The 18,554-nt window shown below is 39.5% G+C and overlaps 1 protein-coding gene across 1 annotated transcript in view; it reads left to right on the top strand.

Annotated features, from left to right (window-relative positions):
* USP24 (ubiquitin specific peptidase 24) overlaps positions 1-18,554 on the top strand; it is a 64,202-nt gene that overhangs the window by 3,179 nt on the left and 42,469 nt on the right. The window contains exons 3-10 of the mRNA XM_017733541.1: positions 3,083-3,088; positions 11,901-12,066; positions 13,013-13,080; positions 14,526-14,669; positions 15,180-15,302; positions 16,197-16,232; positions 16,813-16,878; positions 18,388-18,453. Coding sequence (XP_017589030.1) covers positions 3,083-3,088; positions 11,901-12,066; positions 13,013-13,080; positions 14,526-14,669; positions 15,180-15,302; positions 16,197-16,232; positions 16,813-16,878; positions 18,388-18,453 — 675 coding nt within the window. The remainder of the gene's footprint in view (positions 1-3,082; positions 3,089-11,900; positions 12,067-13,012; positions 13,081-14,525; positions 14,670-15,179; positions 15,303-16,196; positions 16,233-16,812; positions 16,879-18,387; positions 18,454-18,554) is intronic.

Raw genomic sequence — 18,554 nt, 5'->3', positions numbered from 1 at the left:
GGGGTCGGCCCGGGCGTGGGGCCGGCGGGACGTGCCCAGGGACCCTCCGTCACTCCCCGGGCCCGGGACTCCTTATCCGCCTCCATTCCCAGCCTGCCGCCCGCCCGGCGCGTTCCCGAGCCCGTTCCCTGCGATCCCTGCAAGGTGAAGCGCACCCAGGGTTTTCCTTGGCATTCCAGGAATGTGTGGCTACCGTAGGGCTTTGCTTTTCGCTCCCCCTCTTGTGCCTTCTTGCATAATCCCGGTGACTAAGGGCTGTCTATTTTTTTTAACTGTTTGCACAATGTGAAGGAAAGCGCAACGTGGGTATGACCTTAGGTACAGTTTTATTTGGATAAGTTGAGTGTAAGTTCTGAAATAGGAACGCAGTGAGGTCAAATGTTTTTCAAAACAGAGCTTTAAGTCATTACTTAGGGCTGTGATCAGAAATAAAACTGAAGTAGATAGAAGTACTGGAAAATGTCAGCCTTTCCCAGGTTCTCTCTTTCCTCCTTGTTTGCCTTTCTCTCTCTTCCATCCTCTTCCAGAACTCTGAACCCTTCAGCCAGCAGATACACTCATGGTGCTCTCCTTGCTCTCTGGAACAATCTTGTAGTGCTTTCCTATAAAGCCTTCTCCTCCTCTTGGTCTTTTTCCCAAAACTTCACTGAATGCTCATAAGAAAAGACCTAATTAGTAGTGTCCAGACTGTGGGACTCGTGGGGTGAGAACAGCAGAAAGCCCCCCTGTGTGATACCAAAGGGCCACCTTGCATAGTCTCTGTCTCAAAAAGTGGTCAAGAGCAGATGCTTAAGCTCGTGAACAAAACCAGGGAACCTCATGTACCCTCCAAGGCTCCAGTGAAGAGTATCCTGAGGGTTTTCTGTGCCAGAGAAGTGCTCCCTTTCTGTGCACGCATGTGTACGTGTCTATAAATACATTCATGAAGAATCCATGGGCGTATCAGGTGCGTAACTACGCTTGCACAGATCATCTGTATCCGTAGCCTCAGCATATTGACGTCCAGTCCTGCGGAATAAAGATAGGTGATCCTGCTCACTGAGTTAACTGGGTTAGATCCTGAGCTCCTCTAAGCTGCTGGTGTGTGCTCGTGGAGTAAGCTGATCCGTGGGGTGGCACATGTGGTGCGCAGAAGCGGAGCCGCTGTTAAACTTCCCTGACTGAAGCGCCAGGGAACTGGTTTCTAACCTTTCCTGTGTGAAGGATTGAGAGTGAACGAGAGTTCTTGTTGGCATTTAGGTTGGATGTAGTTATAGTTGGGACAGTCTGGCTTGTCAGTGTGACATTTCGAGAGAAGCTGTCAGTGTAAACTTCAGAGAAGCACTTTTTTCCCTGCTCTTGTTCCCATTACAAATGGCACTTTGACAGCTCTCAGAGGATTCTCCCGCCCCCCCATTGTTTCATCCTGTATTTCTGATCAAATTTACTTAACTTTGTAATAGTTTCCTTTGCCACTCACGTTCTTGTTTGCTCTGACTTGTGCTCTTTTTAACCCACAGGAGGGAAGTCAAAACATTTCGATGTAGGTAAATCCCTGCACAGAGCAGGCATTTCAGAAGGATTGAGGTGTCTTGCTACATGAAACTTTATATAAGTTCATGCCTCAATTTAGTAATTGGATCCATTTGCATATGAGCATCTGTCAACTCCTGCACGTGTATGCAGAACAGTATTTTTGTAATAAAAGAGTTATATCTATAAAAATCTTGAGATTGGAATTGTTGCCTGTGCATATTTGTCTAACACTGCAGCACAACTTAACAGCTTTTGGCATACATTTTATGAGAGGGGGAAAGTGATATATGATCAGTCCTTGGGTTTTTTTATTCATCAGCTGTAATCTAGCATTACATTTAATAAGCTACAGCTATTCTTTAAGCAGTTAATCAGTAATTAATCAGGTTAATCAGTAGTTTTCCATTCAGCAGAAGCTTATGGCATATGAAGCTGTACAGAAAGCCGTTGCAGAAGCAGCTATATTATTCATTGTAGTCATACACATTATGGTGAAACATATTGTACCCCATGCTGTCTTGTGGTAATTCAGATGTTATTTCTGGTTTTCTTCCTCTCAGTATCATCTCTCTTTCTAACAGCTCTTCGAGTGTGTATTCTTCCTTCTCTTCATAATACCAGTTTTAACTTTTATTCAGTGGGGAGGAAATGGGGTGTTAGATTTTTGGATTTTATATATCAGCAGCAGGAGGTAAATCACAGGAGAAGAATTCCTAGAAATATTCCCCCAAGTAAAATGTTCAAGTCTAACACTTCATGAACAAAAGTTAGGATTAGATGTTATAATTTAAAAATAGCAAGAATGCTTCAGTCATTCTTCAAGACGTGTAACAGGTCTGTACTTTGAATTTACATGCTTTTTTTGGCTGAGCACACTTTAGCATGCATATAAGAATAAGTGTATGAATGATTAAACACTTTACATTTTCCCTAATCAGTAATGAATCCATTATGTTTGCATATGCTTATTCGGTCTCTATTACATAATGTTAGAATCTGTTCAACATTCATGTGGATCAAAGAAAGGCTTGTCTAGTGGTTTTCTTTGAAAAGAGCACAGCAACCAGATACATATCATACTAGTTAAAACATGTTTTCTTTAGATAAGATAGTAAAAATCAGTATGAATCCTCTTTCAGTGGTCCAGACTGCTGGTCTTCAGGGCTGTCTGAAAGTCTTAAAGAAGCTTGAATTCGGAGTAACTGGCCCAGAAGCAAGATAGCTGCTGTGAGCTGGTCCAACATATGCCCTGTGCTTTCTTTCTGTGTGAGGCTTGAGCTGAAGATGTGCATAAATTTCAATTTCATTAGGTTAAAACTTCACTTTCAGCTGGCCAGTGTTTCCAAGTTGCTTCAGTTTTAGGTTGATGGCTGTGGTGTGCCTCTGGCGTTGATGCTGGTAGCATGACCACACTTAACTCATCAAAAGGAAAGGGCCAGACAAACTTGGAAATACAAAGGGGGCTTCAGTTCATTTCTGCAGTCTTCCTGAAAGTGCAGGAAGTTCAGCTTGAGGCTTACAGCTGATTTGAAGTTTTACCCTTCGTAGCACCAAACCACATTGATAGACTGAGGTCACCTGCTTTTCCAAGAGGTAACGTTGTGTGTTTGACATAACTTCTGTGTTTATGTCTGTTGACAGAAGTAAATCTTGCAATTTGGCAGGAATGTGGGATTTCTGTGTTGATTCCTTAGGCAACATGCAGATTGTCATGGTGTGATTCTGTGCTGAGGGAGGCGGGTGAGGGACGCTATGCTCATCTCTTCATCTGACTGACAGATAAGCTGTTTTATGAACTGCTGCTCTAAATCCTTTATAATTTAAGACAAGACTATAAATGAGTGCGATGACAGTGTCTGTCAGTGTGTCCGTGAATTGCCACAAGTGCCACAATTGCTGGCTTTAGTGAGTTCTGGAGAAATGGGATGGAGAAGAGCAGGCTGAACAAATGTGGGGATTGTGACCAGAGAACTTGAAATTGTGGGGAGGGGCAGGTAAAAATATTAAAGATATACCAATGGTTTGTGTAACCTTCACTAAAACAATCTTAATTTGCTTTTAAACAGCTTCTGAGAGCCATTACTATGACCTTTGGGCTAAATCGTGATGAACAGATTATATTACCCTCTGGCTATTCCTGTCCCCTTCAGCATGTGCTCTTTTGATTTATGTTTTTTTTAGTTGAACTGGATCAAAAGCTCGTACATGCCAGATTTTACTAGGTAAGGTTTATAATAAAACTTGTCCAAGATTGCTTTTGAGGTGCTGTTTGACTGCAAGAGAAGGGATTTTGTGAAAATGCCAGGCCGGCGACTGTAGTGAGTGCCAGTGCCAGGAACATTCTCACTAGTCATGCTGCAGAACTGTGGTGTTCAAACCCTACCTCTCCTCATTATTAAAGCTCAGGACTGAAAGCAGTTCTGCCACAGATGTGCTGTGTCACGGTGGGTGTGTAAGTTAACCTCTGGTTTAGCTTTTAATGTGTAAAATGAGGATAATGGGGTGTGCTTTATTAGGAGAACCATGGATGTTAGGCTTGTGAAGTTCTTTGATCCTTGAATGGAAGGAGCTGTATTTATTTAAAGACAAAGAAGGTATTTAGCCTCCAAGCAAATGAGATGGATTTCACGCTACAGTTCTGCACATTTAAAGTCAGTCTCCTCTCTTGTAAGTAGTCTTGAGCTTTGCAAAAGTGAGTATTTCTTGCATTCTCGTGTGGAAGTTTTACAGTGTGGCTTGTCTACGAATTGGCCTTGTAAAACAATTAAGCAATCAAATAAAGCTCTGTGGTGGATTCTGGCATCGAGGCCCTGGCTGGATGCCATCAGAATGTCAAGTGGAATTAGTATTTTAGCACTCCTGGTTTTCAGCATCACTGTTTTCAAAAATGAGTGGCCCTGGTGTGGAATCTTTTTTTATATTCTGATTCCATTAACACTTCCTTGAAAGCGTTTGAAAGAAAATACTCTGGGTTTCATTCTTGATACAGCACAGGCTAATAGAGATGCTACATGAAGTTAGGGAAATAGGGGTGATACTGAGAGATGCAGCTGGTTAATTTTAAATGTAAGCTTTGTTTTGAATAACTCACGAAGTCATTATCATGTAATGTGATCGTTAGAGTAATTGCTGGATTGAGAGGAGCACTCTGTAATTACTGGTTCATTGGTGATGAAGGTGATGCCTGCAGGGTCAGTGAAGGTGGGAGACAGCTCTCTACAGCCAAATTCTCAGCTGGGCAGGAAGTCTCTCTGCTATAATGTCCTCTGGAAGCATTTTCTGGTCATCTGCCCAGTTTACAGTGCTATTCTGTGGCAGCTGTTTCATAAGGAAGTGAAATACTGAGGAAGAATGAGAATAAAAACAAATTAGCCAGTGTTAGAAGTTAATTCCAGCAAATCATTTGGATTGCTTTTGGATTAAGGAACAGTAGCTCTTTGTATGAGGAGGGCAAAGAGGAAGTGCCTGTTTCTTTTGTAAGCTTTTATTTTGAAAAAAACATGTATTTCTGCTGCTGTAGGAATAGCCTTTGGTATATATGTTTCAGGAGCCAAATGTAAAATTAATTTTAAAAGCCAGTGTTCCCACTGTTTCTTGCCACTTGATCCTCCTGCTCACTACTTTACAACAGTTCTGGCTTTTCTGATGCCCAGCAGAGAGATCTTGAGAGGCATTTAAAGATTTTTCCATATTAGTTAGTCACAATTTTGGAATTATATACTGTTGAAATCAGCTGCTTTGTCAGTTCTGGTTTCTGGCTCATCAGTGTACATCTGTAGAACAGAAGTACAGATGAGTGTTTAGCAGCATTACTGAATTAATTTTCCTTTCCACACCCTGACCTTTGGTCCCTAAAACATTACATTAAATACTTTATATAGTGGTTTTTGCAGCACTTCTCTATTAATTCCTGGTGTTTTGGCAAAGGGAGATATAAGTATTGACTTAATTTTAAGTACTGAAGTGTTAAGCGTTTGTGATTCATTGTTTTATTGTTTTAAAGCACAGTGTTTATCTGATACCACACCAAGTTATTCTGAGTTATTTGGGAACAAGCATGAGGTTTCGTGCTTATGAAAACTCAAGGGTTGGGAGGAATAACGGTGTAGACTCCAAGTCTAGCTGTTTGTAGTTACACTAATGGAGTAAGTTTTTAAATATATCTGCAGACAATAGTGAAAAAACATGGAAGATAAGTGTTTTCCTTGGTTCCTTATGAATGGCATTCCTAACAGTGCTTTCCATGACTTCTTCCTCGCCTACAACTTATCAGACTTCAAAATACGTTGCCAAAAGTGGTTGTAGTGAATCTGCCTCAGATTTCACTGAATACTGTGGTAATAGCAGTATAAAAGGGCAGAGAGGCTCCTTGTATTTTCAAAGTTAAACGGTGGTTTTAATTCAAGTGCTATTTTTACAGAGCCTCGGTTGTTTTGTTTTGCTGTGACGCTCAGGACTATGTTTATCTCTGAACAAGTAGGCAAGTACATCAGGGAGTATTGCCTGGTAACATCACACCATCACCCTGGAAATCAGGGAAATTTTTTTGGAAAGAGTACAACTCAAGTTTTCAGAAACTCTGAGTTAATTTCCAGCTTTGCTGAATTTATTTTTCGAATTCCTGTTGTGTTCTTATTAGCAGTCTTACACAGTTCTTGGTTGTGAGGGGTGGGGAGCAGAGGAAAGGTAGAGCCATAGGGTTTTTGTGGTTATAGTTTGTTATAATCCTTTACAGCTACTAAGGGTTTAGTCTAAACATGCATCCTTGATGGTGTCCTTGTGCTACTCTCACTTAAGGTCAGTGTCTAAAACTTCCTGTGAGAAAGTTCACTAAATAAATTGGGTTTTTCTTAGGGCATCTCTGTGATATGGTGAGAGTGATAGGGTGAGAGTCCAGATCAACTTCAGTTAGGTGGAGTCTGTCAAGGAGGATTTATTTTCCTTTAGTAGTAGACTGGTATCATTCTTTTATATTAGCATGACAAAATGCTAGCACTCTTTTCTCATGACAAGACTGCATTTGTTTGTGTGAAGTAGTCCATAGTAAAAATTTGAAGAGCTTCATTTCTATGAGAAAAGAACAAAACAAAACATCTGTGTATCCCACCAACAAGCTTATGTTCTCTTAGCAGAACATAAATAACAAAAAACATTCCTATCTGTTGCTGCATTTAAAATTTTTGCATCCAGATGTTTCTTTGGATGAAAATTCAGGGGTGAGATGCTGTATCTCTTTAGGACTTAAAAACTGTGACAATACTTTGCAAGTAAATGCCTGTTTGTCAGTAAAACATTCAGGAAATCACAGTGGGTTTTCTTATTGCCAGATAAGAAATATAATGTGGAAATTCCCTACATGACACCATATTTTGAGTCTTATTGATACTGACATTCACAAGAGGATACCAAGCTTGCTCTTAGCAATGTGGGTCCAATGGGTTTGATCTGAGTGCAGGAACAGGCAGCTAGGAAATACTCCAATTTTGTTCCCACATCTACCACTTAACAAGAGTTGAAAGTTCTTTAACCTTTTGGATTACCAGTTTATAAATAGAAAGTAGGTTATAGGTATGAAAATGTGACATTTTTTTTAAACAGTCAATACCTTGTTCTTCGTGTTCATGTGTAAGTGCAAGGTGGTAGCTTTGAGTTGTTTGAAAGGCTTTGAATCCTTACCTGTCTTTTTCAGTTCTGGGTAACAGAATATCCCCCTTTTAGGAGTTAATTAAAAGAAGAAAAGGTTTGACATCCAGACGTGAAAGTAAAAGCTGCTTTAATCAATAGTCTGGCAGATGGAGGGACTGTCAGGTCATGACTTCAGGATTCATAGCTTCTCCCACAAATTGATGGGCACAATACATCAGAGCAGAGAAACGCTCTATTTTTACGGGTATTTGATGTATTTCTCTCACCTTGCCTCCACCTGAGCATTGCAGTGCTCTGCAAACACTTGTGTGTGATGCATCAGTGCTGTGGCAGAGGGGAGCATCCCTGCTGACACTTTGCAGCTGGGGAAGCTGAAGCATTGGGAAATTGATTTCTTTATGTTGACTATGTCTGTGATTAAAAACTGAAAGGTGGACCTAAAATTTTTGTCTGCTAGTTCTGGCTTTATGCATTTTTTTTTCCATTACTGCTTTTCAGAGCAGTTAAACTTTGTCCTGTTTGTAGGTACATAGTAACAAGGTTTTGTGGTTGTTCTTTTTAACAATGCAATGAAACATGAAAAATCTGTTTTCTTGGCGATAAAATGATGGTTATTTTGTGAAAGTCACTTATTAGAGAGGCATGAGGTGGAGGTAACTGCTTGGTCTGCTGGTGTCTTAGTCTGATCCTGTTGCTTGTTGAAAGAAACGTGACTTTGGGGGTTTGTTTCCTAAGTTATACTAGATTCAAGAGCACATAATGTGACTTAGCTGTGGTGATAATAGATTCTGTTGGTAGCCTCCTATCAAAATCAAATTAACTAATTTAAATCATAATTTGACTGTAATTTCATTACTAAGGCTGCCAATTAGAATTAAAACAAGTCTTAAACTCCTTGTTATTTTATGTAAAGTGACTGGTATGGGAAGTGTCAGTGGCTTCAGTTAAGCAGTGTTTGATGAGTTAATTAGCTGAATACTGCATGAATGAGTTCTGAAGCTTTAAACTGTGACCTTTTGGCAATTAAAGTTAATTCATATTTTACTTTTTGTGCTAATCTTTGTTCTGTGTTACTCTTCAATAGAAGGTTTTATGCTACAGATTTAAGCAATGCTTTATTGATCAGATGTTGAACAATTTTTGTTTATTAAGCCTTGCAAGCAACTCTGGGAAGTGCCAGGTCCCCAGAGAGGGGAGCTTAAATCAGTGCTTGAGCCTGTTCCTGTGAGGATATTTCTCCTGGGAGCCTGTGTGTATGTTTAGCCACACACCTTGAAAATAAGCCAGAAGAGTCAAGACTGTTAGAATGAGGGGATTTTCAGGGCTTTTGTGCAATAAGAGATATATCAGAAGGCATGGAAAACTATGTTAAAGGTTTGTCAGCAAAAGTTTTCTGGTCTCAGTATTTCAGCTGCAGGAATAGTCACAGATTTGTGATGTGCATCATGACTTCCTACTGCAGAAAAGAGTGATTCTTACAGCCTTTTAGACAGTTTATCTTTGGATGACCCATTAGTGACCAGGAATGGGGTTGGGATTTTTTTTCCTTTTTACTATTCTATAGAAGAACATCCCTATAAATCCTTATCATGTTGGGGGCCAGTCCAGTGTTAAGTCTGTCCAGCCAGAATTGCAGAGTCCTGAGACAGGTCATCCTCAACTAGCAGACACCATTCTGAAGTCACCTATCTGAGGGGAGGGAGATAGTTCTTTTAGTATCTTCATTTATAAACAATTTACATATATAATCAAGCAAACAAACCCCATGTAATTCCCCAAAGACAGGATTCAGAAATTCACCTTTTGGGAGGCTGATATGGCCTTGTATCCTATTTACTTTCACATGTACAGTAATTTTTCTTTTAAAGCTTTTATTTCCTCCATGGACCTTTGTCAGTAGAGTTTGCAGTGACAGTTCCTGAGCTCCTCAGTTACAGGGCATTAATTGTGGATACGTGTTCAGGGCTGTGTTGCATTTGTGAATGTCAGCAGAGCAGGTGAATTCTCCAGGCTGTGTTGCAGTGAGATCTGTGTGCAGATCACCAGCCAACATAAGATTATGCAAGAACTGAGCTGACATTTCACCTTGCTGTAGCAGCTGCTGGTAATAAACCCCACACTTTAAAGAGCAGTGCCCAAATTGATTAAAAAATGTGTGGTGAACAATTTGGGGTTTTTCATGTGCAGAAGGACACTAATTGTGAAAGAGGAGCAGTAAGTCTTTAAAGAGACTGTTTCTTGTAGTAGATTTGTTGTAAGAAACACGACTCAGTCTGCACTAAGATAATGTGAACGTAGCTGTAATCTCCCAGAAATGCAGAGTGTTAAATTTATTAGTGGTTTGAAGGGGAATTTGGGTTTTAAACTGCCTGGGTGTGTATTTGAGACTGTCACAGGTTTCACAGTAGCTGTGAAGCTATGTGGATGTGATGGGTTCTAAAATTAATAAATGAACTTGATGCTTTCTGTACATGGTTTTAGTAGCAGAGCACTGTCAAGCAAGAAGCCTCATTGCTTCTTAATTCCTGGAATGTGCCAAGAGCATGCTCCTTCAATGCAAGTAGTTCTCATTACTAGGGCAATATTCCAAATACCACACTCATTTTTTTTTGTGGAAAACCATCTTGTCACTGCACTGTTGGTAGCAATAGTCCAGATGTGTTCTAAGCATAATTTATGACAATGGAAGCTGAATGTACAGTGAAGAACATGTATTATTTCACTTTCCATATGAATTTCTGTGTCATGGACCCTGGCAATCACTTGCATGGAAACAGGTAACTAAAGAGCAGCATGGCTTGGATGCAGATGGGAAAGCAGAACAACAAGTGGAGTTTTTCAGCTACAGCTGAAGGTCTGCATTGCTGTTCTGCATCTCTTAAGATACCAATTGCTATCGCTGCTTTTATTTGGTGTGGACACTTTCCTCCGGGGAATGAAGCAACTGTAGCTCTGTATCTGACACATTTGTTGAAATGTTGCTTTCCTTGGCTACAATTCGAGGCTGAACTGTAGTCATTGAACACCCAGCAATTGGGTGTTTATATTTTACTCAGTCTGCCTTTTTTGTACTAAAAGTTCGTTCCTGTTCTGTTACTGTGAGGACACTTTCTTTATAACTGCACATTGTTTTCTGTAGGAAATGGTTTTGTGTTCTGCATGGATGTTCTTTACAGAAGCTGTATAATTAACAGTTTAATTCCTAAAAAATGCTTCTAAATAATTTCAGTGTCTTTTCATTTAGACCTTCAAATATCTCTTCTCCAAAATCTGAAGTATTTAAACAGGGCATGATTTGCTAGGTGGGAATTACATTAGGCTTCCATGCACAGCGCTGGATCGGGTGATGACAGTTTCAGAAGTACAACTTCCCATAAAGACAAGCTGAGAACTAAATGTTTAGTAGGGAGTTGGAAAAGGTGGCACTTTATTTCCCAAACACTGATGTGTGGTTTTTTTTAAGCACTGTTCTGTGTTCCGTTCCTATAGATTGTACTGCTGCTCTCAGAACCTGTTAGTAAGTCCAGCCCACATGTTGTCCATGAACTTTAAAGGTTAGGCTCTATACGATTGCTGTTCCCTTGGCTTAATATCTTTGAACCATTATGAAAGTGAATGACACATTTACTTTTTTTAAAACAAGTCTAATCCTACAAGTAGCAAATGCCGTGAGAGAGCTGGAAGCACACTTGTGTGCATACATTGATTCTGTTCTTTGTATACCATCTCCTCCAGAGTTCAGTTCTTCTTTTGGTTTATTCCTTTCTTGTTTTTCCATTCACTTTCCTGACACTGTCTGTTTTTTACTTTCAAATATGTTTCCTGCCTTCCCTCCTTGTCCCTGGCTTCTCTCTCAGTGGGATCTTGTTACCATCACTGCTCTTGTTTTCCACTGTCTCCAGTAGTGGCTCCTGCTCGCTGCCAGGCCTGATCCAGACATTCTGTCCTTTCTCCTGCTGGCTTTGCCTGCTGTTGTGGAGGCAGGGAAAGGTAGTCCATGTGAACTCTTTGACACATTGGGTAGCTGGCATCTATGGGAGGTTAAAAAATAAACAAAAGAAAATAAATGAGTAACTTGTCTACTCTTTCTCTGGTGCTGCTGAGGCAGTTGCCTCATATGGCACTCAGTGGAGATAGCTGCTCTTCAGTGGCATTAGCAGGAAACCTGTAAAGCTTAGCTGCAGTCATTATGACTTCAGGAGAAGGACAATTATATTACCTTGTTGGACAGCCATATTTGATGTAGATTTTTCTTTAGATTACTAGTTAGTAAAAGAAAATCCTGATGTACTGAAACAGTATCCTGTATTTCTAATGTGGTGGGATGAAATGGACTTCCCTTAGAGTAAACTATTCCCATATTCTGCATGAGTTGTTAAACAGAAGATTAATACACAGATCTATGGAGATCAAAATTTGTACTCTACAGTCTCACAGGGGCTGGAAGTACTTATCACCTGGCTCTAGGATCTGATATCCTATGGAACCAGATTTGCCTCTTAAATAGGCAATTAGTTATCAATTAGTTATGTAAACATAGTAGTTATCACCTACACGAAATACATCAAGGTATGTAATCCCTTCAATTCAAATTGAAATATTAAATTCTACTTTGAAAAACACGAGCAGCCTCAGGGTTGAGAATTTGACATGCTTGTTACAAGCACAGCTGCCTTTTCTAAACCCTTTAATGTGCCTAGGAAACTGTGTCACTTGAACTTTTTTTTTTTCGCCCACAGAAAAATGATGAAAATGGGAATTGCTCTGGTGAAGGGATTGAGTTTCCAACAACCAACTTGTATGAACTGGAGAGCAGAGTTTTGACAGATCACTGGTCCATACCCTACAAGCGGGAGGAGTCTCTAGGCAAGTGCCTAATTGCATCCACCTACCTGGCAAGACTGGGTAAGTTCCCTTTCACAAATACACAGATTATCTGTTCAGAGGGTGTCACAGACAGAATGTTGGGCAGTTGTGTCTTTTGCTTTAATCTTGCTGCTGTATACTTGCACCCTGCTCAACAATCACATCTCTGGGAAAGTGGTTAACAGTGAACTGTAAAAGCAACATTGATCCCTTTTCTTTCTCTCTAAAGTAATTTGTTTGCTTAAGTTTTTTTTCAAAAAGTGGCACACATGTTTCTTTATGTTCTAATGATTCAGGGAATTACATCTTTTCAGAGCTAAATTACTGACTCTTTTTTTTCCTTGTGCTGGTTATTTTCCATTCATAAAAACAAGCTGTCATCTCAATCCCTGCTGTACCATACTTGTATAAGTGGTTGTTTTTCCCTGGTGAAATGCTTACATTGCATTAGATCTGAATTTGGCTCTTCTGTACTTTGGCTGGGGTTAAGAGTGTTAAGGAGGCACCACACCCAACAACTGATGTATAATGAGAGTACAAGATAGTTTTTCAGTCACGCCTGATGGCAGACTAAAGGAATGTTGTAGTCTCTTGGAAGAATAGAAGTTAAGTGGTTCTGGTTTGCTTCTTTGTTTCCAATCCGTGTTAAAAGGCTGTGCTTTCATTTGGTTTTGGAAGGAGGCTGTGAAGTATCAGTAATGTATGAATTGTAAACTCTGAAGTTTACAGGTTACTTATGGTTCTAATAATGCTTGAAGAAGTTGTAAAAGGTGTTGGGAAGTGAATTCTTAGTTCTGAAAGTCAGGTTCTCTCGACCCATGCTTTTTGTGGCTTGAAAAGCATGCTAGTTATGAATGAACAGTAGCACTTTTATGACTGCTGGTTTGGATTGGTGTTCCCAAAAACTTGCAACCAGGTCCCTGAGGTCATCTTAAAAAGTAATTTTTTTAAAGTACTGTTCAAAAGCACTCTCCTTTCTGTAAAGGTCTTTCTGATTCCGATGAGAATTGCAAGAGGTTTATGGACAGATGCATGCCTGAAGCATTTAAAAAGGTAAGTAGGCACAGTAGGCCAGTTCAGTGTTTCTTTGCATTGTTCATGGTAGAAAAAGTGTTTTGTAATCCAGACTTCAGGCAGCTACTAAGTGGGTTCTTGGATTAAAATCACACTCAAATTACTTTCCTAGGTTAAAATCGTAGAGATTTAAATCATACAAGGTCCCAGTTCTGTAACTGGCCAACTTTAGCACATAAGTAATTTTCTTTTTTTTCTTTCCCTTTCAATGAAGAGCCCTGTAGTAATTACCAGAGCCCAAAGAGAGGTTTAGAGACCCTTGGATATGGCCATTAGTGGCAAGTTCATGATCAGGTTTCCATTAACTGTTCTTTCTCTTATTTCTTCAGAGGGTTGCTAAATTCTTTTCACAGTCCATTTAGAATTTTATCTTTCACCTCAGTTTTTAATGCCCTGTGTTTCTCTGGGCTGTTGTGAATTTTCTCTCTAGAGCTTCCCAAAATAATTGGCTTCCCACTATTCCATCCACTTCAGGTGCTGCCTAAATTTCCTGCCCAGTTTTTAGACCATATGTATAAGAACACATACATACCCTTTAAAAAGTTACTCTGTCCTAGTGTTAAAATACTGAGAATATGATTATATTTAAGGAAGGTAGAAATTCAAGGGAAAAAATATTTTTTCATTTAGTTATCAGAGTACTAATCTTACATGCAATAGTTTTATATCATTTGGTATTGTTTGCATAAGAAATAAGCAATGTAGATTGTTCCTCCAGAAGGATAATCTGTAGAAATCTAAGTTCAGGATGTGCTGAATTACAATTTGCTGAAATATTTGCAAGAAACTCGATTAGTGGTACAAAAAGTAATTGTATTTAAACTATTAAGTTTTTTTATCTGCTTCTGTTCAAATACAGCAGAAATTAAATGAAGTTTGCAGATGGCAGCCAAATGTCCTTTATAAACAACCATGAAACCAGATTTAAAGAACATGTTTCAGTAGGTGGAAGCAGCACTAAATAACTCTCTCTCCTGGTACATGTGCTTTGTTTTCCAATAGAAGATGCTCAGGAAGTGTGAATTGGTAAATGGTTACCTTAGCTGAATCAGTGCAGCTCTGTGGCTGCCTGTTTCAAGATTTAATAGTTGTGTGTTCAATCTGCAAACAGATTCATTTCATATTAGTTGTTCTTTGCAAAGGTTACGGTCTCTACTAGTGCATGCAAATGGAAAACAGTTTGATAGATTTTATTTTCTGTCATAAACTGTGATTTAAGGTGTTCTTCTGCAAAATTACGAATTGAATTAACTCTTAAGCCATTAGTGCAGAAAGAACATCTGAAAAACACACCAGACAGTCATGAGTGCCTTCCAAGGAAACATTTGCTCTGAAAACAGTCTCAGGAGCTGATAAATTTCTCCTGGTTTGTGATTGTGCTCAAACTTGTAAAAAAAATTACTTTTTTTTTTTTTCCTTGTTAGCTGTTGACATCCAGTGCTGTTCACAAGTGGGGAACCGAAATCCATGAAGGAATCTACAACATGCTCATGCTGCTGGTGGACCTGGTTGCAGAAAGAGTAAAACAAGATCCTATTCCCGTGGGCCTGCTTGGTGTGCTTACAATGGTATTTGACTCTCTGATGCAGTTTCTAATACCTGGGCATTTGGCATTTTGTGTTTATGCAGCTGATGCTTTTTCCAACTGTGTAAGTTGTAATTCATTGTCTTAAAAACTGCAGCCATTGCTTGCTGCAGATACTTAACATCCAGTATGGAATTCAGAGGGGTGGGTGCTGTTCAGAACTTCTGAAAACTAGCAGTTTTTAAAAAAAACACGTTTTTGTCACTTTGCTATTTATGTTTCAGAACTGATACTTTGAGTTCAGTTCTCTGTTTTATGGACCTCTGGCTCATGTGGTTATTGGATATTGTCCATACAGAATGGAAGCTTCAAAATGCTTTATATGGTGAGAAGTGAGAGGCAGGAGCAGGGAGCTTGTGTTCAACTTTATTTTTTTGCTAGATCTTTAACTGTCAGCCAGGAGAATGCTCAACTGAAACAGTCAAATGTTATCAAGATAAGTTTTGAAACTGGCATAAGCCACCTGTTCATTGCCATGGGCTTTTTTTTCAAGGCGTTTAATCCCGACAATGAATATCATTTCAAGAATCGAATGAAGGTGTGCCAGAGAAACTGGGCAGAAGTCTTTGGGGAAGGGAACATGCATGCTGTCTCACCCATATCCACTTTTCAGAAGGTAAGTATGGCCATGCCCTAAAATCTTATTTTAGGGTGGATGTCTTTGTTTCAGATAAGATTGTTTGGTTAGTAGGTATTTATCACACGAAATTTAAATATGTCACCAAGAATTTTAGAAAATAGATGTTGAGTATGTGTTGATCTGTAGACATTAATTTGTGCTCTCAAATTGTTCTGATGCCCTGTTAAAAGCTACATTTAGAAATGGATGTACTTTCATGTCTAAAGTAGCACAACAATCTGTGTGTTGCTTTAGACATGAAGCACACAACGGGTAGATCTGTGTTTCTAAGGACTGACATCTGTTTGGTTGTTGAGTGTGAAATGACCAGGATAACTCCAAGTGTTCAATTCTAGCAGAGAATTTGTGCTTTTCTGACAGCCAAGGATAAAATATCTTCAACTCAGACACACTGGCAAGGAGGCAGTTTTTGAGGTTTACACTGTCTTATCACAGTTGTTCCACATGAGTGGGTCCAAAACAGCGTCAATGGAGTTGATTTCTCCTTCAGGAAACAAGTTTGTGGCCACAGAAAGAAAATCCTACATCTGCTGCTTTGGGAAAGGTGCTTTAGTAATGTTCCACACTGCTACAGCGCTGTAAATACAGTTGAGTATGAGTCAGCAGCCACAGCGTGATCTGTTGCCGCAGCACATGGGCAGTGATGTCAGGCAGAGTCCAAAACAGGATGATGCTCATGAGAACCAACCAGAGCTCCAGCTACACTTAATAAAGGAGCTGTTACAAGCATTGTTTTTTTTGTGTAATAGTACATCCATTTGAGGTGGGGGCTAATGGGCTGAACGTGTCTGTCCAAATGTCTGTTTCAGAAGACAAATGTTTAGCATTGATGTTGCAGCTGCTAATTTGTTCATGATCTTATTGTTCAAGGAACCTCACGGGTGGCTGGTGGATCTGGTAAACAGGGTAGGTAAATGTAAACCAGAATTGTTGTTTGTCACTTGAATTCATTGGTCTTCAGAGATAATTTCTTCTCCCATCCCCCACCCTGCCCTGACTTGTTTTTTCACTCCTCACTTTTCTGACAACCACAGAAAAATAGTCTGAGATTTTAATCCTGCCTTGTAAAATACAGCTTGTTGAGTTGCTGCCTTCTCCCTTGGGCACCTTTACCCTAATGTGGTATCTATGACTAGAGGAATTTGAGAGCCCAGCTGAGGCTGCAGTCAAAGGTCCCCCAAGAAAAAGTGGCAGTCCAGTCAGCTGTTGCTGTATGTGGTCTGCCTTTCCTCCCTATGTCCATTTTTACTCAAGACAGAGTTTCTAGTTTGATGTTTAAACTCTGGTGCCATGTGTAATTGCATTGCATTCCCCCGTGTGCCCCTGAACTCCCATGAAAATATAAAGCTTCTTTTGGATGGGATGTTCCATGGTAAAGGACACTTGTTGGCATCTCAGGAACTGTCAGTGGAGTATTTTCTATAATCTCTTATTTAAAAGATAAGATACTGTTGTTCACTATGTAATGCTGATTATTTTCTTTCAGTTTGCAGAGTTGGGTGGATTTTCAGCAATTCAGTCCAAACTCAATTCAGAAGATATTGAACTTGGGGTAAGTCCATCTTGTGTCATGAGACTTTTCCCTTTCCATTGCACCCTTCGTGGACAACCAGCAAAGTCCCTTTTGGCAGTGCTTTTTACCTTTTCTTTGGTACCAGAGCAACACTCCCATAGAGCCCTGGAGAAGTGCTGTCAGGCTGGAGGTCAAATGAGGTTATACATAAGAATCCTGACTGAAAAGCAATTGAGACTTCACAGAAAAGAGGAGAAATTAGTGTACCTTTCTGCTAGCATTCAGCCTTCTGGTTAGACATCAATCAAAGTAGTTTCATTGTATGTTCATCAGTATGTGCCTGGTTTTCTGTTTACTGCACCCATAGCTGCATTTAGCTGCAAGTGAATTGACTTCTGTCATTTATTACAGAAATTGCTGTTTAAGGAAAAAAAATCCTTAGGAAGACAGACAGTGTCTAATCCTAAACAACTTTTTAGGAGCTGTGTCTTAAAACTGACTGGTTCAACAGAGCTAAACTATTTTTAGTGATGAAGTCTAACTTGGTTAGTTTTAGCTTCCTAACCTATATTCAGGAGACTTCCAATTCTTTCAAGCTTTGGAGAATGAGGAGGCTAAAGGAAAACGATGTCATGTGGAAGCTTGTCCCCCAGTAGAAAATCAGTCTGCTTTCAGTGACATGCCACTTGGAGAGAATTCAACTTTTTTTCTTGGGATATTGATGTTTTCTGCTCTATATAGAGATAGGTTCATATGTGAGCTTGACAGAAGAATAAGGAAAAACTTGATTTACATCCCAGTCCTGTAACAGAAACTTTGACTTGACTTTGTTTAATGATTAATAACTGCTTGCTTAGGAAGGAAATCTGGGTCAACGTCACTTAATTTGGGCCTTGGATTGCACTGCTGCACACTCAGTTCCACAATTCTTGATCCAGTGTGAAAAGAAACTGATTTTGATGTTATTTATTGGCAAACAAATACCTTTATACATTTAATTTCTTGATGATAGATACCACTTTAAAATCATGCATTGAAGAGATCTTGACATGTATATGACACATTTACAAAAGCTTTCTCCCACATAATGCTTTGGGAAAAAAATTTGCCATATGGCTTTAACCTTAAATTTTGCATTCACACTTCTGATTGCTGTAGAGAGCAAGCAAAATGTGATATGTTCCTTTCCGTCTGTTTATTTCTGTGACTGAAACAGGATCTGTCAGAGAACACTGAACAGAGTGATGAGAGGACCAAGATTAGTGAAAACTGGGAAGGCATTTTTTATTTCAGACAAAAATATATAACACATACTGCATGCCATGTATAATATATAGCACATACTCTACTGTGTGCCATAGAGTAAATCTTTCTTAAACCATGTGTTGTAAAGGACTTGCACACCAAAAACAGTTGTAGCAAATGACTGGAAATGTATGATGAGATAAATAATACTTGTTCACCTTCATTTGCCTTTTAAGCTATAGGTTACTAACCATGAAAAGATCTCTTAAATATGCACCTAAATACTTGCTGTCTTTCTTTCAGGCAATCTCTGCATTAGTTCAACCATTTGGAGTTTGTGCAGAATATCTTAACTCTTCTGTAGTACAGGTAAAATGTCTTTGTTATGACTTATAAGAGGACTGAAAATTCATTTCCAACTGTGTTGGTGTGAAACTGGTGACTAATTTGAAAAGCCTTCAAACCTCACG

This window comes from Corvus brachyrhynchos, unplaced genomic scaffold, assembly GCF_000691975.1.
Source record: "Corvus brachyrhynchos isolate BGI_N302 unplaced genomic scaffold, ASM69197v1 scaffold34, whole genome shotgun sequence".
Lineage (NCBI taxonomy): Eukaryota > Metazoa > Chordata > Aves > Passeriformes > Corvidae > Corvus > Corvus brachyrhynchos.
The sequence above is the reverse complement of the archived record's forward strand: the minus strand, read 5'-3'. Positions and strand labels throughout refer to the sequence as shown.